The sequence below is a fragment of the Melampsora larici-populina genome, assembly GCF_000204055.1.
Source record: "Melampsora larici-populina 98AG31 unplaced genomic scaffold MELLAscaffold_2, whole genome shotgun sequence".
NCBI classification, from domain to species: domain Eukaryota; kingdom Fungi; phylum Basidiomycota; class Pucciniomycetes; order Pucciniales; family Melampsoraceae; genus Melampsora; species Melampsora laricis-populina.
Genome location: NW_006768766.1, coordinates 3,797,959 through 3,820,972, shown reverse-complemented (window position 1 = coordinate 3,820,972; position 23,014 = coordinate 3,797,959). Strand labels below are relative to the sequence as shown.

At 41.8% G+C, this 23,014-nt stretch overlaps 7 protein-coding genes across 7 annotated transcripts; 4 read left to right on the top strand and 3 right to left on the bottom strand.

Annotated features, from left to right (window-relative positions):
• Positions 1-1,319: 1,319 nt before the first annotated feature.
• On the top strand, positions 1,320-4,971 carry MELLADRAFT_76598 (uncharacterized protein; the record flags this gene model as incomplete). The annotated part of the gene is made up of 10 exons (XM_007404467.1): positions 1,320-1,586; positions 1,666-1,918; positions 2,007-2,521; positions 2,600-2,973; positions 3,045-3,341; positions 3,426-3,714; positions 3,806-4,154; positions 4,249-4,418; positions 4,500-4,568; positions 4,652-4,971. 10 exons carry the CDS (start codon positions 1,540-1,542, stop codon positions 4,758-4,760), a joined length of 2,472 nt encoding a protein of 823 aa, XP_007404529.1.
• Positions 4,972-5,498: 527 nt separating this feature from the next.
• MELLADRAFT_59376 (uncharacterized protein) lies at positions 5,499-6,889 on the top strand (the record flags this gene model as incomplete). The annotated part of the gene is made up of 7 exons (XM_007404468.1): positions 5,499-5,518; positions 5,630-5,702; positions 5,767-5,899; positions 5,980-6,058; positions 6,126-6,254; positions 6,336-6,687; positions 6,782-6,889. The coding sequence occupies 7 exons, from the start codon at positions 5,499-5,501 to the stop codon at positions 6,887-6,889; spliced, it is 894 nt and encodes a 297-aa protein (XP_007404530.1).
• A 4,653-nt stretch (positions 6,890-11,542) lies between these two features.
• On the bottom strand, positions 11,543-13,032 carry MELLADRAFT_59375 (uncharacterized protein; the record flags this gene model as incomplete). The annotated part of the gene is made up of 7 exons (XM_007404460.1): positions 11,543-11,663; positions 11,745-11,915; positions 11,993-12,454; positions 12,530-12,553; positions 12,634-12,654; positions 12,735-12,863; positions 12,935-13,032. The coding sequence occupies 7 exons, from the start codon at positions 13,030-13,032 to the stop codon at positions 11,543-11,545; spliced, it is 1,026 nt and encodes a 341-aa protein (XP_007404522.1).
• Positions 13,033-14,573: 1,541 nt separating this feature from the next.
• On the bottom strand, positions 14,574-15,048 carry MELLADRAFT_70730 (uncharacterized protein; the record flags this gene model as incomplete). The annotated part of the gene is made up of 1 exon (XM_007404459.1): positions 14,574-15,048. The coding sequence occupies one exon, from the start codon at positions 14,937-14,939 to the stop codon at positions 14,697-14,699; it is 243 nt and encodes an 80-aa protein (XP_007404521.1).
• Positions 15,049-15,769: 721 nt separating this feature from the next.
• On the bottom strand, positions 15,770-16,737 carry MELLADRAFT_70729 (uncharacterized protein; the record flags this gene model as incomplete). The annotated part of the gene is made up of 3 exons (XM_007404458.1): positions 15,770-16,185; positions 16,263-16,542; positions 16,658-16,737. A coding segment is annotated over one exon (252 nt), but the record flags the coding sequence as incomplete, so codon positions are not given.
• A 272-nt stretch (positions 16,738-17,009) lies between these two features.
• MELLADRAFT_89403 (uncharacterized protein) lies at positions 17,010-18,397 on the top strand (the record flags this gene model as incomplete). The annotated part of the gene is made up of 5 exons (XM_007404469.1): positions 17,010-17,201; positions 17,292-17,412; positions 17,479-17,950; positions 18,029-18,218; positions 18,290-18,397. The coding sequence occupies 5 exons, from the start codon at positions 17,010-17,012 to the stop codon at positions 18,395-18,397; spliced, it is 1,083 nt and encodes a 360-aa protein (XP_007404531.1).
• Positions 18,398-20,429: 2,032 nt separating this feature from the next.
• On the top strand, positions 20,430-22,914 carry MELLADRAFT_59372 (uncharacterized protein; the record flags this gene model as incomplete). The annotated part of the gene is made up of 8 exons (XM_007404470.1): positions 20,430-20,577; positions 20,670-20,791; positions 20,858-21,342; positions 21,418-21,625; positions 21,696-21,820; positions 21,902-21,969; positions 22,040-22,727; positions 22,806-22,914. The coding sequence occupies 8 exons, from the start codon at positions 20,430-20,432 to the stop codon at positions 22,912-22,914; spliced, it is 1,953 nt and encodes a 650-aa protein (XP_007404532.1).
• Between the last annotated feature and the right edge of the window lie 100 nt (positions 22,915-23,014).

The following is a 23,014-nucleotide window of genomic DNA, read 5'->3' as shown; positions in this document are numbered from 1 at the left end:
CTTCTATCAGGGAGCACACATCCGGAAGTTGAACACTTCTGGATATCATCCGCGTACGAACGGGAAAAATGAACGCTTTAACGGCGTCTTGGAGAAAGCGCTATTCAAAGCTAACCGCACGAATGACCCGTCGAGGTGGCCTGAATATCTTCCTGAGGCATTATTCGCTTGTCGAATAAATAAGAGTACGGTAACCAAATGGTCACCGTTCGAGCTCCTTTACGGAGTAAGTCCTCGCCTCATCGGAGACAGGGCCAAGTTCAGACCGGTGGATATACCCACATCTGAAAGTGGCAACGATGCTCGCTTGGAGAAACTTCGTGCCGCCAGGTCCGAAGCCACCGAAGCGTCAAAGAAAAGATCCACCGAGAACAAAGCTCGGTTTGATTCGCAGTTCGTTCCCGACGAAAACGGTAAATCTCGTTCTGTTATTAAAACGTACGAGATAGGTGATTCAGTGAAATTAAGAAATGAGTCGCATACCAAAGGTGAGCCTTATTGGTATGGACCTTTTACAGTATACGATTCCTTGGGAAAGAATGTGTACACACTGTCAGACCATACAGGGTCTAAATTTCCTCACCCTATTGGAGGAAATAGGTTAAAACCAGCAAAGATTAAGGATAAATCTTTGGGAGAAGTTTGGGCATTGCCTCCTCGACTACTTCAAGATATCAAGAATGAAGATCTCAAAGTTTCTAGGACGTTAAAACTCAAAGCCAAACAACTCGCCAACACCCAAATTAAAATTACGCCAAGAATCAAGATTGTTGGGAAATTCGCAACTGACGCTGCAGCCTAGGGATGCTGCAACATTTTAAAAAGGGGGTGGTGTAGCAGGGCTACTTATTGTTAGTCTGTATTAGAATATCTTGTTACACGTTTCATATACATATGTCTGTATTACCACTTGTACTCGCCACATAAGCCTACTCTTAAATGGCTCATACAACCTTATTGTAATACCGGCTATAGCATAACCGGCCTTCTGCCTTTATCGCCATCTATTGTATTTCTCTTATAAGGAACACTTCGAGTCCTTCTCTTGTATTCCTTAGTCATCTAGTTATCTCCTTTCTTTCATCCTCTTCTGGATAGCAATACATCTTAATATCAATCCTTCTCGATAAACCCCTTATAATCCTTATAAGTCCCTTAATCGACCCAATTCATTAAGATAGCCAAGTCATTCACTTAACCCATACCAGGTTTCAGACTTCCATTCCCCATCCGGAATATCATAACGTAAGCCCCTAATAAGGTGCCCGTTACATCTTGTTGACCAAAGTTCATGAAGTACTGTGAATGCGTTGGCTCAGAATCTTTCCAGCCTCGCTGTGAATGAGGTCATGTCGGATCTTAAAATGACCCCGAGCTACGGTACCGGGAGAGACAAGGGTTAAGTTTCACGTGACTTGAATTGAAGATTGATGAGCCATCTCTTTAATGATCAGACGCGTCCAAGCTCAAAGGTTCTCAATTTAACGATACCAACTTACCCTCAATCTGACTGGAAAGAATATCGACAATATCAAGAACATGTCCCTTCATATCAAATCAACAACTCAAAAAGACTTTCATGCTGTGTCAGCTTTCTTCCATAAAAGTGTTGATTTAGAAATCAAGATCCGTTTCATTTACTAACCTTGATGTCTCTTCATCCAGCTTAACCAAACCATTCACTCCGGTCCGACCTCTCGTTCAAACCTCTGATACTTCGGTTGCCGGGCGAAAGCGAAAAAGGGTAGACTACAGTGGAGCGGATGGAAGTATCGAAACGGAGAATCGAGATCCTAAAGGGAAGGGCAAGAAGAAAGAAGATGAAATGGAAGAGGACGATGACGGGAATATGGTCAAGAAAGTCAAACGTGACCGATTTGGAAGACCGATTAAAGAAGTGTCTTTCACACCAGTGAAGGTGAACATCTTCGATTCCTTCCATATCTAGTCAGCATAACCTGGGTTCCATTACACTGACTTGAATACCAAAATGGTTGCCTCAATAGAAATACGACAAGGTGGTTGTGACGCCTCTCACAGCACAACCTAAATTATTTGCAATTCCAAAGATGGTGGATACCAAAACAGGTGCAACTATCGAAGTAAGGCTAAGTAACACTCCTTTGGGTGTTCGACCGCCACCTATCTTCGCACCTAGACCATTACATGATCCATTGGCCGACACCGCAATTGTACTTTGGGATCCAACTGTAGATGATAAACCAGCGCCTGAACCTATCAAGGAAACGATTTCTGGTACTACACCTGAGGAAGTTGAACAAGAATTGGCTCGATTGAAATTTGAAGAAGAACAACGTAAAGGTCCTCATAAAAGTTTGGCTGCTTTATTAGGAATTGCACAAAAGGGAGAGACAAAACCGATCAAAAAAGTTCCGGTTGTTCTCGATCCACGTTTGACTAAGACTCTACGACCTCATCAAGTTGAAGGTGTCAAATTCTTGTATCGGTGTACCACTGGAATGGTAGAGAAAGGTGTACATGGGTGTATAATGGCTGACGAGTGAGTGTCCCATCTGTCTGTCCAGATGTTTTCATTCAGTAAGGACCCAAGAGTTGATGTGTCTTAATCTTGTCTCAGGATGGGATTGGGGAAGACTCTACAATGCATCACCCTGCTCTGGACATTACTGAAGCAATCACCTATACCCGGTAAACCAGCCATCAACAAAGCCATCGTTGCTTGTCCCTCTTCGCTAGTCAAGAATTGGGCAAATGAATTAGATAAATGGCTTGGAGCCGGTGCTCTAGTTCCACTTGCAGTTGATGGGAAACAATCCAAAGCTGATCTATTGAAGAGCGTACGCCAGTGGGTTTTGGCTGATGGTCGAAGAGTCTCACAGCCTGTGATGATTGTTTCATATGAGACATTACGAGGCTCTTTGGTTGAAGAATTAGGAACTGCACCTATTGGTCTATTACTTTGTGATGAAGGACATCGCTTGAAGAATGCAGGTGTGAGATACCTGCTTGTCACACATCATCTTCTGACTGCTACTGATCACTTGCTGTTATCTTCTTCGTAGAGAATCAAACCTATGCAGCTCTCAACAGCATCAAATGCGAAAAAAGAGTGATCTTGACAGGAACGCCGATTCAGAATGATCTTTCTGAATACTTTGCTCTTTTAAACTTTGCAAATCCGAATTACTTGGGTGATAGAGCACAATTTCGTAAAAATTACGAATTGCCGATTCTTCGAGGCAGAGATTCAGATTCGAGTCAATCTGAGGTTACATTGGCTGAAACCAAATTGAAGGAGCTAACTACAAAAGTTCAAAAGTTTATCATTCGTCGTACAAATGACCTGCTTTCCAAATATCGTACGTCATCGTACATCTTGACTCAAATTTTACAAGTTCGATCTTTCTAATTCCCACGATCGACATCTTTGGATACACTTACAGTACCTGTCAAATATGAGCATGTGGTGTTTTGTGCTCCTTCCACTTTTCAACGGGATCTGTATCGTCACTTTATCAACTCTCCTGACTTGAAAAAGTTATTGAGAGGAGTCGGATGTCAACCCTTGAAGATGCTTGGGATCCTACGTAAACTTTGCAACCATCCGGATCTTTTGGATTTGCATCAAGATATCCCTGGATCTGAGAAATGTTTTCCCGAAGGCTATACTTCTAAAGATAGTAGAGCGCCAGCTAGACCTGAGCTATCGGGAAAAATGGTGGTTCTTGAAAGGTTGGTCGCTCGCTTCGATTTCACTCAGTTGACTCAAGCTGGAGTCACATCTGATACTGACCTCGCGTTGGATCGATAGATTTCTACACAGGATTCGTACTCAAACTACAGATAAGATTGTATTAATCAGTAACTTTACTCAGACATTAGATGTGATGGAAAAGATGTGTCGTGAGCGACGTTGGGGATGTTTGAGATTGGATGGAACGATGCAAATCACTAAACGACAAAAATTAGTAGATCGGTTTAATAATCCAGAAGGAAAAGAATTTATTTTTTTACTTAGTAGTAAAGCAGGTGGATGTGGTATTAATTTGATTGGTGCTAATCGATTGATCTTATTTGATCCGGATTGGAATCCTGCTTCTGATCAACAAGCTTTGGCTAGGGTTTGGAGAGATGGACAAAAGAAGGAATGTTTTGTGTATCGATTTATATTGGTAAGTCTCTTTGTTTAAATCAGTTTCAAGATCACGAGAATAAGAATGTTTTTTTGAATTGATGTGACGATTTGTTTGATTTGATATCTTGTAGACGGGAAGTGTTGAAGAGAAAGTTTTCCAACGTCAATCACAAAAGATGAAACTTTCAGCTTCTGTTGTCGATGAACAAGAGGATGATGCACGTATGTTCTCAAAAGATATGCTCAGAGAACTATTCACATTGAACGAGGGCACCGCTTCTGATACTCATGACGTATACAAGTATGTGACTATCGTTTATGGATGTTTCATAAAAGATTCATCACACCCAATCTGATCATTTAACTTGTGGATTTATCTCAGGTGTAAGCGTTGTAAAGATGGCAAACAATTTATCAAAGCACCTGTGATGCTCTATGGGGATCAATCAACGTAAGCTTTGCTATAATCATCGAGCTTTGAAAATCTTTTGATAATACTCATCCTTTTGATTTCTGATGGGGGATATCTTTCAGGTGGAATCATTATGCTAACCCAGAAATGGTCAATTTACATGATGATCTTTTGAGAGCAGAAGTTGGACAAGCAGAAGTCACAGCATGTTTTCAATACGTTTCAACTTAAAGAGCTATACTAACCAAATCAAATGAAGATATATGTTTTTATAGCTATGGGGGTTTAAATCAATTTCGATCAAGCTTTTTTTCGTCTGTTTGTTTTCCTCTGTGCTTGTTCACTTATCGTTGTTGTTGTTGTAATCTCGGAATGGACTTTTGAGGTATTAGTAATGTATTGCATATAGTGATGAAATAACATGAACAATTTGTAGCCTCGGATAGACCTTCATGGGTAGAGGATAAGTCGAGCGTGTTTTAAGAACAAGATGGAATTGATTTGTGAATCTATGATTCCTTGAAATGCTAGTGTGTTTTGATGGCTATTGGATGTGGCTAGATTGATTTTTGACAGGTGAAGGTTTACTTGCTGCCTCAATATGTTGATGGCGTTGTGCATAGGAATGTTTCTTTGTAGAGTGAGAGCTTCTGTTTGATCGGATTCGTGAAGCTAGAAAGACTCAGTGAAGTTAACCCTAACCCAATTAAGGTTTCTGACTTGTGCTTGAACTAACCAAATTTGCCAAAGAAAGAAAGAAACAAACTCACAACCTGAACCATTCAATATCATCGAATTGAGAAATACTCAAACACTTATTATCAAGTAATCATATCTTATCATCACTCACATATCAAGAACCATTCAAACGATCGATCCAATCTTGAAAAAAACGCGAAATTCGAATCACATTCGTTCCATCAATTCAATAGAACCTCATCAATTTCTTAATCCGATCAGTCAATCAAGATGCGGTACTATCGACCAAAGTAAATCACATCCCCCTTTCTTGAAATCGCGAAAAGACTCAGAAGGATAAATAAAATCATTTAATTTATGATCGTGATATTGAATTTGTGGTTTTACTTTACTTTCGATAGGTTTCCTGAACCTGATGAATTAGTCATGGTACAAGTTAAACAAATTCAAGATATGGGAGCATATGTGAAACTAGTATGTTGAAATTTCTTATCATTCCTTCGATCATCATTACTAATAGAAAGTGATGTGTCTTTAGTTAGAGTATGATAATATAGAAGGCATGATTCTTTTATCTGAACTTTCTAGACGTCGGATTAGATCGATTCAAAAATTAATTAGAGTTGGAAGGAATGAAGTAGTGGTAGTGATGAGAGTAGATAAAGAAAAGGGTAAGTCTTTTTGAATTTTCGATACCAAAAAAAAAAAAAGCTTGCAACTTATTCATTGAGAGTTTGTTTCTTTTGGATAGGGTATATCGATTTATCAAAACGTCGAGTATCAGCTGAAGATGTAGTAAAATGTGAAGAACGATACAATAAGTCAAAGACGTGAGCTGTGAATTTTTCTTATGGACCATCAAAACTCAATCAATCTGAAGTATGCTCCTACATTCAGTGTGTCATCAATTGTTCGACATGTAGCCGAAAAGACAGAATTGGACGTAGAAGCTGTCAATGAGATGGTAGCCTGGCCCCTCTTCGAAAAATACGGACATGCCTTTGATGCCTTCAAACTGAGTATCACGTATGTCCACTTGTTGATGTGATGATGACTACTTGCTTTACCTCAACTAACATTCAAGTCATTCATCTCCAAAAACTTTAGAGAGCCTGAAACCGTTTTCGGAGAACTGAACATACCCGAACACATCATGACTCATCTGACCTCTAACATAGCCCGAAGACTAACCCCTCAACCCGTCAAAGTTCGTGCAGATTTAGAGGCCACTTGTTTTGCATATTCAGGTATAGATGCGATCAGGAATGCATTGAAGTTAGGAGAATCAATGGGAACTGAAACGGTACCGATCAAGATCAGATTAGTTGCACCACCGCTTTATGTGATGGTGAGTAATGCGACTGATAAACAAGGTGCGATCGAATTACTTGAATCAGCTATTGTTAGTATTGGTGAAAGTTTAAAGGAAAATGGTGGTGAATTAGTGGTGAAGATGAAAGTAGGTTGACCCTTCCGTTTGGTTTCCTTGATACCTTTGATTCTTGGATCTATCTTTCTGATCATTTCTCATGCTGGTCTGTCTTTTCTTGTAGCCAAAAGCAGTTTCAGAAACAGATGACTTGGAACTTGCAGCTCTGATGGAAAGAGTAGCTAGAGAAAATAAAGAAGTTTCGGGTGATGAAGATAGTGATGCAGATTGATGATTGTCAAATCAAATTCACAATACCCTTGACAAAATCAAATTGAAAACAATCATGAGCGTTTAAACACTTTTCCCATAGAAATTTGATTGTCTTTGAAATTGAAAAGAAACAAAAAACTTTGATTGAAGTGATGGTCATTTGTTTCTATTAACAACTAATGATTCGTACCTGGAGATCCATCGTGGAGGAAATTGATAAGCTCAATCGAGTGTTCTGACATGCCATGTAAGAGCATCCACTATCATGATGGTGATTTATCGTAAGTTTTGCGTTCCTGACCGCGAAATTTAATCACGCGTGTTTTACCTAAGTTGGTAACCGCATGAAATCCACTACGGATTGATGTAATGTCTGATTTAACTACACCACGGAGTGGTTTCTGAGCAGAAAAAGCGTCGGTGAGGTCTGCGGATCGTCGGGGTCGTGAAATGGCCGGAGAATCGCCTGAAAGTGGCCTGTAAAAGGCCTGAAACTGGCCTGCAAGAACCGGCTACATACTGGCTGCAGTCCGATTGAGTACCGCCAGGAGTCGGACTGCAGCTGGTGTGCGTTGTAGTTGAGTCGGCCGCATGTCACATGGCTGCCGCTCGACTTGATACCGCCGGCAGGCAAGCATCAGTCAAGCTAAGCTTGACTTGATCCCTGATCCGGAATTTCCCTAACATGGCTTTTAAGGGAACTCGGGACAGCTCGGAGCATTTGTACTTCGGGTCCATTCAAATTGTTTCAAGTCCACTTGTCATCCGGTCATCCTAAATAGTGGATTCATCAATCCCATCACCATCAACCACCATTTCATCATTGATCAACAGCAGGTTCATTTATATCAGAAACAGAACCAAATTCAATCAAATAAATTGATTAACTTCATTCAATTGCTAATCTGCATCAAGATATATTATCATTGCTTTCATTTAATCTAATCATCAAATCAACTTATCAAACTCTTCAGCTTTAGCATCACTCCCGTCGGCTCCCAGTTTTAAACTCATTCAGGATCAATCACTCTTGACAGAATTAGAAACCAGATTGTTATCTCATCATGATTAAGACTCACTACCTTCTTTACCTCCATCAGTCATCTTAGCCAAACTCGATTACTGGTATTTAATCTCTGTGCTCTCAATAAACTTCTCAAAAAACTGACATTGCACCAATCGGTCAGCTCCTGCACTCATCAAACTAAATTACTTTGTTTTTTTCATCAACGACACCGTCCATTCAACCTAAGCCCGATCGAATTAGACTACAGGTGATAAAGCTGATCGAGTAGTACTCTTTGAGAGTAATGAGGTAAGTGTGCTGATTAAATCAAAATTGTATCTGTCTCATTGACCTTCATGGGTAATAATAACCTCAAATTCAATCTTTTCAATCTGAAAATCATAACACTCTTGTTGAAATCTCATTCAATCGACGATAACGATGATGATACATCATAAATTAGTAATCGGCTCTTGGGTGCTTTTAAAAGGGATCGATTGATTCTCATTACATCTAGGAAGACTGGTTCCAATCACTGACTTTGTTCTTTCTTTGAATGATTATAACAAGAACTGGTGGAATTTGATCAGTAGCAGAAATTGATACCATTTCTATGATGTTAGATTCTTTTCTCCAATCTGTTGATATGAAATTGACTACAAATCAAACCCACGAAGAATCAATTGGAAAATTATATCTTAATTAAAAAATACGAAGAATTGATTAGAAAATTATATTTTAAAAACAACTTGTATCTTCTTATTATATACTCATTATTATCACATTTGTATATTCCTGAACAATCCTTTAAGCCATTGATGAATCAATTTTATTTTCATTCTTTGAATTAACTGTTGGCTAGCCGAATATTGAGGCTTGCAGCCGTCTCACTGGACTTTGTTGAGGACTGGTCTTTAATAGGTCCCAGACCGGTGCAGACCGGTGATCAATCCTCTGCATACCATCTTCAGTCGGCCTGCAGGCTGGCTACAGGCGATATTTGAAAGGCCGTCTGCATACGGTGGGACCAGCGCCTACCTGCAGACGGTCCGTGACTATATAAAAAAAGGCCCGTCTGCAGACGGCCTTCGTCCCAGTCTGCAGATGGGCCGGACCACTCCGTGGTGTACACCACGGGGCAATTGTTGAGCCAAAAGCTGAGCTCAAAAGTGGTCGTGTCCAAAAACCGGTCAAACGCTGGCCAAAATCTCAGGTTTTGGTCAGATCTTGACGGTTGGATGAGACCGGCTGTTTTCTGGCCAAAACCTCAGTTTTTGGCCAGAAAAAAGCTGGTCTTTAGCTGATCGATCTGGCGGTATATTGATGAGCATTATGCCCGTCAAAAGCTGGACAAACGGCCGTCTGATACGACGGTCAGATTTGATGCTGTGAAACAAAAAACCCGTTTTTGTGATCTTGTCGATAGAAGGTGTTCTAGCCACAGTTTTTGTGATTAGACAACGGGAAAGCTCCCAGAATCGAATTCATGGTCTGGGAGGCCCTCAACCCTTGATCAGCACAACACCCCCATCCACAAGAGTCGAGGAGGTAAGCACTGGGTGGAGGCATGAGAAGGTGAAGAGAGATGAGCTCGATCTCTCTTCACATGATCAGCGGCCGCTTCCGATGATCGAAGCCCGTCTACAGGCCGCCGTTTTCCCAGATGCCGGCCGCCAGCAAAGCCCAGCCAAAAGACCGCCGTTCCACTGGCCAGATTTTGGCGGCCGGCCACCACCAAGGAAATCTGGGCTTTTGGCGGTCTTTTCTGACCGTCAAACGGCGAGCCCAATTGCCCCGTGGTGTACGATAAATCACTGTGAATCAACCAGATCCACAGTGGTTTGATTTTGCAATGATTTATCGTATCTTTCTCACAAATCCCATCCGAAAAACCATCCATCAGATGCCCACTACAAGTTCCTTGAAGAGACACATTGACTGTCTTTTGAAGTCTTCAAACAACAATGATGAGGAACATCAAGAATTTGAGCAACTTGTCTAGAAATCTTGTTTTATAGGCTTCACACACCACCTTCACCATTTCAGACTCAATTCCAAACAGATCGAGCTCGAGCTCAGCCTACTCAGCAATTGACTATTGTGCACCTCAATTCTTAAGGTGTCTCGCAAAAGATTAAGATATAGGGTGATGTTGTGATTGAAATCGATTCAATTCAAAGTGCAATGTTCCGAAATGTGATGTCTCGAAGTTGAGATTTGAGGATGAAGTTTGAAATTTGAAGTTCGAAAGTGAGGTTTTGATGTTTGAAGTTTGAGAAGTGAAGTTTCATATGCAGTTTGAAGTTTTGGGAACAGTAGTTTCGACTTGATTTCCTACGATAAATCAAGTCGTAGGCTTGCGTAGATTTGAACACACGGAGAGCAAGATTTGATGCAGTCGTACGGACCGCAAGTCTAAAACAGGTCCATAGTGGACCTGTGTATAATTTAGCGTTAAAGTTACGATAAATCACTTGGTTACCGCACCCATAGTGGATGCTCTAAGTGCCCCACTATTGCGCACCATATGTGTACTGTTTGTTAAGTTATGGCTACAGAGGACTTGAAATCCTCTTGAAATCCTTTTACAAGCTACAAAGTATTGACTACCTCCCTGGTGTGCTGCAAAAGGCACCCTTCTCACGGTGGATTGCTTGGTACCAAAAGTGTTTATGAGCAAGATTAGTTTCTGTTTGATTGTCAATTAACTCGTATCAAAATGGTTCAAGGGTAAAGGCAAGGAAGCTACCTAATGGTACCGGTTGAGTGGTCTCCTGTTCTTGTCATGCTCAAATCAAATCATCAGGATTGGTTCATGGTAGTGATTCCGGGGGCGTTCATGTGATTATGAATGCCTTGAGCTTTTTCCATGAAATTTCAGAATCGTCATTTATGATCTCTTCAATTTGGAAGATCTCATTTCTGTCTATGTTCATAATGATATTTGCTTTAGCAATTCAAGTAAAGCCAATCGATCATATTCATGTCCACTGTAATCTAGATGTATTGTAAGCTTGATCACTATTTACCTTGTGGTGAAACAAAATGTGCAACTCGTTTTCTCCTGCAGCGGACTCGGAGGTTCATGTATGCCATTGGACATGCTCCGAGTCCATTCAGACAAATGATGTAAAACATTCAACATAGGAAGATTGGGTGACTAAGAAAAGGGATAAAAAGCGCATACTCATCAATGATCCCATAGGGTTTTCAGCATCATCTCGATGAATAGTGTGTTAAGATATTACGTGATTTGATGATGAATAAATCTTTGCAGATTATGATGGTCTTAACAATCAAAAAACTATTTATTATAAAATGAAACTCATCAATTTCTTAACTGTTTGATGGGGGAAACTATGTACGAATCTATTTGGTGAAAAAATCCAAGTGCTTCTACTCTCGGCAACTTCAGGTGATTAGGGTATGCACCGTGACCATTTATTTGCTCAGCAAGCTCTTTATGTTTATTAAGGAGGTATTACAATCACAATGAGAAATACAATCAACAATCTTACAAATGCAATTATGGTAACTCTAAGCGAGTTCAAGCAAGTGGAAAGACACAGAACAACAAACAGGATTATTAAGAGACATACAGTCTAAGGATATGAAAAAAATGCTAAAACAATTGAACAAGTTTGACTTGATTCTTCTGATCTTCTTTCACAAAGCAGAACCAACGGCCGACTTCACCTTTTGAGCAATGGCCGCCAATTTGGCACAAGGGTCATCGCCGGATGTCGAGGGCTTAGTGTCTCCTGACTGAGGAGCTCGACGACTCAAACTGCAAAAAGCATGTAATCAGTCAATGTCCCAATTTGCAGCAATCAGAAAGGTTTTATTTGAAGGCTTTCATGAGACTTACGGGTAGCTGTATGTTGCTGGAATATTAAATCCACGACGACTTGAAGCAGATTTAGTGCCAGCGGAAGAAGCTTTTGATGTTTTCATCTTCTTCAAAATTGCGGCACATGTAGTTGCATCAGTTGGAAGTCTGGCGGGCAAAGCTGCTGTGGCCTCCTTCTTGTCTTGACGGCTGGTTGTGGTGACAAGGAAGCAAAACGTCAGAGACAACTTTTACATCACATAATGAGGCATTGAAAGTGTGCCTACGGAGACAATGTGACCCTTGACGAAGCCTGTACTTGACTGGTTGGTGGAGGTGGAGACACAGGCTTTGCTGGACTAGTAGTCGTCACGGTTGTTGTTAGTGGAGGGTTTGCTGAGCTGGTTGGCAACGTTGTTGGCGGGGGCTTTGTCTGGCTAGTTGGCGGTGTGAGAGACAAAGGCTGTACTTGAGTGGTCGGTGGTACTGGAGGCAAAGACTGTACTTGATTGGTTGGCGGTGGTGGAGGCAGAGACTGTAGTTGACTGCTCGGAGGTGGTGCAGACGCAGGCTTTGCCGGACTGGTTGTCGTTACGGTTGTTGTTTGCGGAGAGTTTGCTGATTTGGTTGGCGACGTTGTGGGTGGAGTCTTTGTTTGGTGGTTTGGTGGGACAGTGGTAGCTTGCACAGGTTTAGGTGGACCTTGTGGTGGTGGTCTGGCTACAATGGTGATGTTCCGACGGACAAGACTGAAAAGAGAAAAGAGGATTGCTTATTAGACCACGAGTGGTATACATATATGGATAAGTTTGCAAATGTCTCACCTGTGATCATTGTTAACAGCATCGCTGTACGCAATAGTAAAGAAATGAAGAGATTAATCTCAAGTGTCTGGAATAAAATAATGAGAAAATACAAGTGGGCTTACGCTTCCATTTCATTGTGTATCCTGAAAGCACATAGAACATGTTCAAAAGTTAGCAGATAGCCTTGCGGGATACGTGCAGAGTATTCATAGTGAGATCTTACCTGTGAACATTCTCAAGCGCGTCACGAAGACCCACAGGAGGAGTCAAGACTGGTGCCAAATTACTTTTTGGAATGGTCGCCGTCACATTGGTCTGGGTAACAACAGTCGGAATTGTGCGGCGTACCAGGCTGGAGTGGCAAATGGTGATATTGTGAGATGCGTTTGAGATGAGATGGCAAAAAGTTGAGACTGGACTTACGTGAAAGTGTTGTCCTTAGGCGCGTTAATCTGAGGCCCTTGACTAGTGACCAATCCGACACACAAGGTGACAAAGCTGACAGTGATTGCAAAACGCATGATGGCTAAAGACAAGTGGGTAATGAAAGGTTCAAAGATAGGTGATACCCTAAAAGAATTGAAGCGAATGAACGTTATTGGAAAGAAGGTTAACACCTGGATTCTTTGTAGATTATGAACACAAGTAAATGGATGAAGAGAAATGGTTCTATTTATTAGGGAGGCGTATGATACAATTTATGGTACAATTATGAAGGATGATGATTAAAGGTTGTATTAGGGACGAATTAACGGATGTGATGAGGAGAAAAAGACAGAGAGAGAAGCATGCAATATATAGCTTCTTGATCTTGCTGGGCTGCCGAGATGATCAGTCATTCAAGACGGACCCGGCTTTGAAAGATCTCTTCATGATGCACCCGCGTCCCTGGCAAATGCTTCATCGCTTGAGATGCTACGTGGCAGCGAGGCGAGATGGACATGTATTATTCTTTGAGAACCTAGCGTCTTGCGGGTACATTAGGGTACACCGAAGTTTTTAGACAGTAAAACTCAAGGTTTGAAAAACCTCTTCCTGATGCGGCGGTGAAGCAAATGCTCCATCTCTGCAGTAGCTCCGTGGCAGTATGGTGAAGGGGCCATGTATAATTTTTTGACAAGCCCTTAAGGGTAAGCGACAGTTTTTGCAAAAGTTGATGCTGATCGTGCGCTTGCATTCACACGAGAGTGCAATGTTAAACCGCAAGTTAAGGGTCTTGAAGATGGAAGCCGCCGAGGCCATCTCTCTCGAATTCATCCATCAAAAAATCGGGTGCAATAGCAAACTCAACAAAGTCCCTCGCGCCAAAGGCCTTGAGTGAGGCAATACCAACGCCGGAATTTGTCATACGAAGGATATTAGACCGCAATGCTGCTTTCTGCGGATCAGTATGTATCAATTGGAGTGCTTTGAAGCAGCTGCCTCAAAACAGTCTTCAATCTACTTGGCTTCCTCCCATGAAATACAACAGGAAATCTTTCTGATCATTCACCAAAAACCAAAAGAAGAAACGTTGTGCAAAATGGCAATTTACCAATCGCTGATCTCTGCAGCTAGGATGAAGACTTTCTGTACATAAATTCATGTTGGGGAAGTACATAATGACTGAACTACTTTTCATTCTGGGTCATCAGGAAGCTAATGTTCATCATGCGGACCGTCCAGCTCAGAGGCTCTCATGCTCGGAGGCTGTGGGTGTAAAAATAGGCCAAGAAAGCCCAAGAATGGAACAAAAACCTTGAATCTGGTTGGAGTCCTAGGGCGTGCCCATGTTCTTCTTATGCACTTCTCTTTCTTTGTTCATCCTACCTTTTCGAAATGTGAAAACATCTCTATGCCGTGTTAAGCATTTTGTTATTTACTTCTGGGTAAGGGTTGAAATGTCGAATAGCCTAGAATCTACATGAGGTATTTTAAAAATGGGTATTGAATTCGCCCAGTGCAATTCTTTTGCTCAAGACCTCTTTTCCGGTACCTGAGTGGAGGCATTCTCATCAAGTGTGTTCTACATCGATTCTGATTCACAGAAGCTTGTGTGAAGTCAATCAAACTGTGTATTGGTGTTACTATGGTTGCATTTCACGTAGTACTATATATGAATACAATAATCAGTCAAGTAAACAACGAAGACAAAATAAAAAAATCAATGTATTTAGTCAATTACAAAGATGACTAGAAAGATGAACTATGTAGATATAGGGTTGGGAATCAAAAGGTTCTCAGAAGACTTGGTCTGATGAAGTGGTAAGACAATATCATCCTTATTCAGGATCACATCATTATGTTGTGATTCGCAGTGATGACGTTTAAGAGATAGATGAGAGCTAGGGATCACCAAGTTATCCATATCGCGGTTCACATCAGTGATGATCACATCTTCAGGTATATTCACAGGGGTTGGAACACGTGATTCTTCAAATAGGATCATCGGAGAGTCTGGTTTGGATAACACATCTTCGAGAGGCGGGGTAGAATCTTCATGGATAGAGGGCGAACGAGAGACAGATTCATCGAATATACTTGATTGATAACTCTGTTCGTCACCTGGAATGATACAAAACGTAAGCACGGGGAGAAATCATGAAATGTGAGTAGAGAGTTGGAGATTGATCAAGAGGCATGAAAAACCTACTGACTAGCTACATCAGACAAAACACTAGGGACATCTTCGGTAAGTATTTCGTTCCCATCTTTGGCTAACTCGGCAGGCTCCGTTAATGCGTCTGACTTCTCCATGGGTTGAGAATCTAGATATCGAAAGATCAGTCAGTCAGTCAAGGCACGGGTAGCAGAGTATATAGTCTCGGTGGCCTACCTGCATCAGTCATCTCAACAGTTGGAATCTCAGCTTCACCTTGTTGCGCTTCCCTGATTTTTTGTTCACGTTGAGCGTTCCAAGCCTCAACCTTCAATCGATCCAAACGCTCAAGCTCGCTCTCCACCTCCTGAACGATTTCTTTTCTGAAAATCTTGATTTTCTGCTCACCACCTGATACAATGCCATCTAATTCAATTTGAAGTTTGAGTAAGACTTCTTCGTACATTTGTAATGGCTTGTTTACTGAATTATTGAATGCGAGCTTAGAAGGCGAGTCCAAAGCCGAATCAGGTGTGGGTGGTTCCGCAAATTGAAGATCAAGTAATGAAGGTTCGACAAATTCCTTGCGTAACACATGAAACTTGGATTGTAGGGCTTTGAGGTGTTTCAGTCGTAGATAAAGTCGAACTTTCTTTTGAATGACTCGAGCTGCTTCATCAAGCTCGTCACGAGAACGATGGGTAGGAAGAGAAAATGCAGGCGGTGAAGATTTGACCGGGATTGTCGAGGGTTTAAGAACATGAGGATACGGTTCTTGACTTCGATCAAGAGCATAAAAGTCGCTATCGTGAGATTCGCTTTCGTTGTCGGTCTCAGCCAAAACTAGGTCATTTTCAGGAGGCGGAGAAGGTGAACGCTCTCGGATCTTGGTGATCATGTTGTCCGATAAGATGGATGGATGCTTGGCTTGCATGCGTTTGGCCCATGATAAAGGGACAACACAGCGACGGCCATCGGGGAGGGTGACTTGGACTTGAGGGTCTGAGGGATCTGATTGAGCTTCTGGTTGGCGTTGAGCCCGGTGCTTTTCTTGAGCTTGTGCCAGACGGCGGGCTCGTTCAGCTCTAAGAGCGTCCTGTGATATGAAATAAAATTCGAACCCAATAAGCTTTAAGTAAACCACTCCACAGGAGGACATGTAATGAAACTTACATTATAATGTCCAGAATGGTGTTGAAGTCTAGAGAGCTCACGTTGAAACTCGGCTTCTTTTTCTAACTCACGTTCACGTTCCAATCGTTTACGACGCAGTTGAGAAGCTCGAGCCAAACGCTCGGTCTCAGGATTATAAGAGTCATAGTAATGAGGAGTTGATTGTTGATAGGGGTTGTAGTATGTCGAAGGAACTGCAAATGAATTATGTTCTGGACGAATTGAATAAGTTGGAGTGTCAAATTGATCACCGAAGAAAGTGGGAGTCTGACTATATCGTCTAGGACGAGGTGAAGCAAAGTAAGATGGGAACATTTTTGATGAAAAGTGTTGTATAAGTTGATGATAGTGAGGAAATGGTTAATGGTTAATAGGATACTTATGAAGAACTCAACTTGTTTACCAAACTGTGCTTTTATAGTAGTGATACCTCATTCTATTGTTCTATCGATCGATGAACCTTTCTTTCTTGATCGATCAATGGTTTTTGAATGAGCTTTCGAGAAAATTCTTGAATGTATGCGTCTCATCTCGAATCTCGAATCTTCTCGAACCCGAAACACCCTGGAGTACCACCGGGGCTTGGGACCCCCCTAGAGGGCCGGTCTTTGTACCCCGCGGCTCGAGCATCCCGACCCCGACACTGTGGCTCACGGGGTGTTTGACGGCTAACCCGTCCAACCAACGCGACCATCGAAATACCACTCAAGCTCGCTCAAGATAAATTCGCACTTCAAGAATACCAAGATGAATGAAGATAACTTTGAACAGATTAATGCTATCTTAGAAGAGTATCAGCCAAGCTCATTATATTCTCTCGAACTTCGCAATCAATTGATCTCAAATGCATTACCAGGAGATGTACCTTCCTCTGTGGTGGATATGAAATTGGACGAAAGCTTATTAAGAACTTTGGATTATGACTTGAGTAGCTATCAGGTCTGTCATGATTCATATCTTCAAGCCTTTATTTCATCAGACGCTGATGGCTAGTCTCCTTATCACCTAACGGGTTCCATCCATTCAAAGACCTACCTCTCGGCAGTCGAATTCAATTGGATAGAAGCAGTGGCCAAGGAACTTTTTATCACCCGAGCCCTTCTTACAGATAATCCACCCAACACTTCAGATGTTGAAGTGCATAAACTTTGTTAGATATTCTCACTTCAACTTTTCTCTATGACTTTATTCATCTAAAATCAGATTCTATCCATAGCGGCGATAAATGTTGAATTTGAAAAACAACTACAAGAACTGAACGCTTCAATTGCAACAGATGAAGCTACGATCTTAGAAATGTCTCAAGAACTTGAATTAGGATATGATGAGACGATCAAAACGTTTACTCAAAGTCGTAAACTGATGAATGAAATTGCAGATCTTGAATTAGAATTAAACGAACTTAAAATCAATCAAACTGAAGATGATGCTGAACCAATGACGATTGCTGAAGTTACACAGGTTGTCACAGAGTATGAGAATCAGTTACAGGAGATGAACGAACGATTAGTTGCTAATCAACAGGAAGTACCACAACTCAAGGCATTACATTTATCAGATAGTAAAGCTGTCGAACAGTTGAGGGTTGAACGACACGCCGTAGAAAAGGCTGAAGGTGACCGAAGGCGTACTCTTTCAAGTCAAATCAGAGGTGGTACCTTGGTCAAGATCGAAGCCGGACTAACCTGGTAAGTTTGATCTTTTTTAATCACCTGCATTCGAGTCTAGATGAGAACCTATTTGCTTTTTGCCAATTTGCTCAATAGGTTTAAGAGCGTAAGGCGTACATATCAAGCATCAATGGGCATCATCTCTATTGGGTTTGTGGGTCCGCCACGTTCAAAACCTGACAAGCTTCGTGTCACATTCTCACTTCGGCATTCTCTTGAGGCTACTCTTGTGATCGAGTTCAAAGACTTGCCTCAATCGGGTACTCGTCGGATCGCATCAGCTTATGTACGTGATGTTTGGTTCTGAGCCGCTCCCTTTATCCGCTTCTAATCATGATTTATCTGCTTATGATATAGTTGGATCAATCATCACAAGACATCGAACCGATAGTTGAGCCGTACATTGCAAACAATGATTTAGTCACACTTATCCGTGCGGTTGTACACTTTGTGGGGCAGCTATAATCTAGGTCAGGACTCAGCACAATACCTGTGTTACAGCAAACACAGGTAATGATCTATCCTATGGCACTAAGCTTTTCTTTATACCTTTTTCAACGTACTTGGACTCGGAAAGACTTTGTAGAACATAATTCAATATCCGAGTGTGAGTGTATGAATCGGATTTTCTGGGTGGCTCGATTTTTGTATGTTGTAATTTTTTAGTTTGGTATGCTCTTCTTCTAATATAAACCAGCATTTTCTGTAAGAAATTTTGGATCGTGATTTGCAATCGCTACGATTCAAAATGGCTGGGAGGGACAGTCAGAATTGATGAACAAGCCACTGTCAACTAAAAATACTCCACAATGAGTGTCATGATCAGAGTATCAAGGATGGAATCAAAGGAAGGGGATCTCATCTGAACCGTCAAAGTCATCCACACCCAAAAGTTTGCCTGTCTGCTATCCATTGCAGTGAATTATGCATTGCAAGTGATTTTTGTGCATTGCAGGTAGCAGAGTGCGCCTTCCCCACCTGTTTTTACCCTATCGGCACCGGCCCCTTCTAGATCCCCAACAACTTCCCACCGCATGCTCATTGCATTGCTTACCACATTCTTTTTACCTTAGCTTAACTAAGCCCCTCGCGCGGCCGCGTCCGCGCCCTCGAAAGAGGGGCTTATGACTAAAACGGGTTTTTTGGCTGTGTGACTCCATGTTTTAAGTACCCTTATGTTGTTTTTCTCGTCTCTGCTCTTCCCATTTTCTTAAATTTTTCAGACCTTCCAGTATGTTATTCCTCATCAAGTTGTACATAACACAGTACCATTTACTTTGGTTTAGATGAAGCAGAAGTGCTTTGAAATCGTGATGTAAGATTGGTAATTAAGCGGCTTTTGAATTTCATTCGAGGGAAATCCAGCTGGCTTAGGTGGTCTTAGGGCATTTACAACACGGCGTAAGGCCTGTTTTTCGCATCCTCAGCACAGCTCTCAAGCCATGCAGGGGTGTCTGTTGCTCATGAAAAGTATATCACAATATGTACAATTTGACAAAGAACAACATACTCAAAGGTCTGAAAAATTGTTGAAAATTGGAAGAGCAGAGACGAGAAAAACAACATAAGGGTACTTAAAACATGGAGTCACACAGCCAAAAAACCCGTTTTAGTCATAAGCCCCTCTTTCGAGGGCGCGGACGCGGCCGCGCGAGGGGCTTAGTTAAGCTAACTTTTTACCCATGTCAATAGAACAAAATATCACATTTTCTGATCATCATCAACCCATATTTAACTCAACAAAGTCCCACGCTACGCTTCGAGCGCAGCGAGCATATAATTTGATAAAAAATATGTGTATGTACTTTTTGAGACTTTCAAACAAGGCGAGGTGCGATCAATCTTGTGCTCCTGTTGCAAACCGATGACGCTATAGGTAGCGCAGACGATGATGCGAATCTATTTCTTCCTTGAAGCGGATCTCAGCGAGTTTGCCCCTACATACGTACCTGATCTGAGAGAGCTGCGACGTTTTGCAGACTTGTAGATTAACGTATCCGGATTTGATTTTTTTCTTGAACTCCGCATCAGAACTTCGCGGCTGTGTTGGCGGGCATCATCTTGGTTTTAGTATCAAGGACTTGATATGACAACAGAAAAATGCTCTTCTTGTTGAGTTCTTCTATTCTTAATTGGTAATTTATCCTTGCGAAGCAGAAGATAAGATTGAAAAAGAAATGCGGGTAGATTGGATGTGGTGTGGCGTAAGAACCAGGTCGAGGGACCCAATCCGTTTTACTGGTTCAAATGTGGCAGCCGCATCATCAAACTGTACCACTCACTCAGTCACACTGCAGTCAAATAGATAAACTTTTTATTAAATAGAACCATCACCCCCTAATTATAATACACTCTCAACTGATTCTGCTTCCTACTTCTAAAAGCTTTTGAGTATCCCCCCCTTCAGATCCTCTGTTCTTCTTCAAACTCTTCAAAGAAGATTACACAAAGGAACAATCAACATCGGATTCATCTTACATCAACGCCTCAATTGGAAATGCCAGATAGTGACTCTTTCTCATCTTCTACGGATAACAATAGTGTGGTTAAAGTAGTTTGTCGACTTAGGCCTACACTACCTCATGAACCTGAAAGTTCTCAAGAAGTGGTACAAGTTCTCAACCGCAGAGAAATTAGGATTACAGGTACGTTTTGATAGACCTTTTTCCAACCTCGAGGATCTCTAAACTAATTCTGTTGACTCATTGCTCTTTACCTTACTTTACTTTGAATCCAGACCCTATCAAGAAATTAATCAATCGTTTCGATTTCTCGGCATGTTACGGTGAAAGGAGTACTCAGCAAGAAATATTCGATAACGAAGTGCGAGATATGGTCTTGGGAGTCTTTTCTGGTATTGTGAGTCGAAACTGCAAATCGTACTGGATTGGCGAATCGCAACTGACACTGTTATGATTGTGATAGACTGCTAGTATCTTCACGTACGCTTTCCAAAGGAGAGATGATGATTTGTGTTTTGGTGATCTGACTCTGATTGACACATCCATGCGTTTATTTAGGTTTGGCTGTACAGGTTCTGGAAAAACTCACACACTCCAAGGTTCGCCTACAGATCCTGGAATCACCCCTCGAGCTATAAGGGCCATCTTTCAACACATGAACGAAATGAAGATTCAGCAGGGAGCCTCAGCCCAATACATTGTCACCATGTCTTGTTTCGAGATTTGGAAGGATAAAGTATGGGATCTTTTGAATGAGGCAGGTACTTCGAGTACTCGAGATTTAGGGAAAGGTGATCTACACATCAGAGAGGCTACCAATGGACAAGTCTTTGTTTCAAATCTACGCAAGATTCCACTTTACACTATCAATGACTTTGAAAGATTTTACGAGAAAGCTATGCGCTCTAGGTCAACTTCAAGCACGAAATTGAACCACGCTTCATCTAGGTTTGTCGCTCATCAGAAAAAAATACGTGACTTGAAGCTCTATCATACTGATTCCATGATTGGACGATGACACAGATCACATGCAATTCTGAATCTAAATCTTACGCAGCTACGTGGCGGTCGAACTTACGAGGGAAAATGCGTTCTCATCGATCTTGCTGGAAGTGAAAACAATAAAAAGACTGGGAATGATGAAAACCGTGAGCGTATGAAGGAATCAGTGGAGATCAATCAAAGTCTGCTTGCTTTACGGAAAGTGGTTAGATCTTTAAATGCAGGTGAAGTGCGTAATTTATTGACTGCCTGTGAATGACCAGGTCGCATTGATATCTCTTGCTGGTTTTTTTTACCAGAGTCGGATTCCATACCGTGATTCAAAGTTGACGAGGATCCTGAGTGACAGCCTTGGTGGGCGCTCATCTGCTCTTGTCATATGCAATATTGCACCCAGCCCATATCAATATCGTGACACAATGAAGTTTGTCTTTTCTCATGCATCCAATTCTGCTCCTTTTTGAATTCATATTGATGCTTCCTGTTCGCTGCTGGACAATTTTAGTACGCTAAACTTTGGAAGTCTTACGCGAAACGTGGAAAACAAAGTGCAGGTCAGGGACAAGGAGACCGGTAAGTTTCAACATTTGGAAGCCTGTCAATTTGATTATCTGGAATCTCACCTTTTATATTTTATTTGCAGTCAAGAACACTCTTGCGCCTGCTCCGTTCTACCAGCACAGCTTTCTCAACAAATCTGCTCCTCAACTTCCATCTGAGACGACTATCAAATATTCTTCTAGTGATGGCTGTGCGGTTCCCTATTCTTATAAACCTAGGCTAGCACCGCGGCCGTCCTTAGCGGTGCTCAATGGAACCCAAACAAGCACATCTACACCTCCTGCGCACCATATGGGTCATAGTAATAGTGGTCACCTATTCACACCTCCTGGCCACAATTTGGTAGCTAGTAGTAGTGTTCCATCATTACCGGAGCTTCCCTCTCAGTGGCGCACTTCTCCACTACTGCCACGACTAGAAACAAGACCTCTGATCATCAAGAAAAAGTCTTCGAGTCTCAGCCCGCGGTCCCCTCATTTCGAGGATCTACAGATGGCCCTCGGGATCACGGATCCTATTAGCTCTAGCGATAGTCCCATGTCAAATAAAGCCCTCGAAGAGCGAATCAACAACGCACTGCGAAAAAATATGAACGCTTTGGTAGAAAAACGACTAGATGCGCTTTTGAATGCCAAGTTAAAAGAAGCTGGATTGCTAGATTTCCAAGCTCCTACAACGCCACGATCTCAATCATCCAATACAAGTGAAAACACGGCTGCTGAACGTGATCACGACTTGGTTGATCGGATTTCCAACTTAGAAGATCAATTGTAAGTGATTTGATATCTGTTCAAAGTTTAGTTTGATCAACCTTTTCTTCGACGCTTTACTTACATTAATTTCTACAGTCAGCGTGAGGATCAGCGAATTATTGAACACTGTTCCTACCCCACGAAGGCATTCGAACACCAAAATTCCTTCCCCGAATATACGTTCACGGTGAGATTTACTCTCTAGTTTATACTTACTTTGATTAAAAATCTTTTAGGTCCGGAAACCCTTCGTTCAGAGTGGAACCGCTGACACTCCGCTCTTGCCCCCCTTTCCTTGCAAAGGT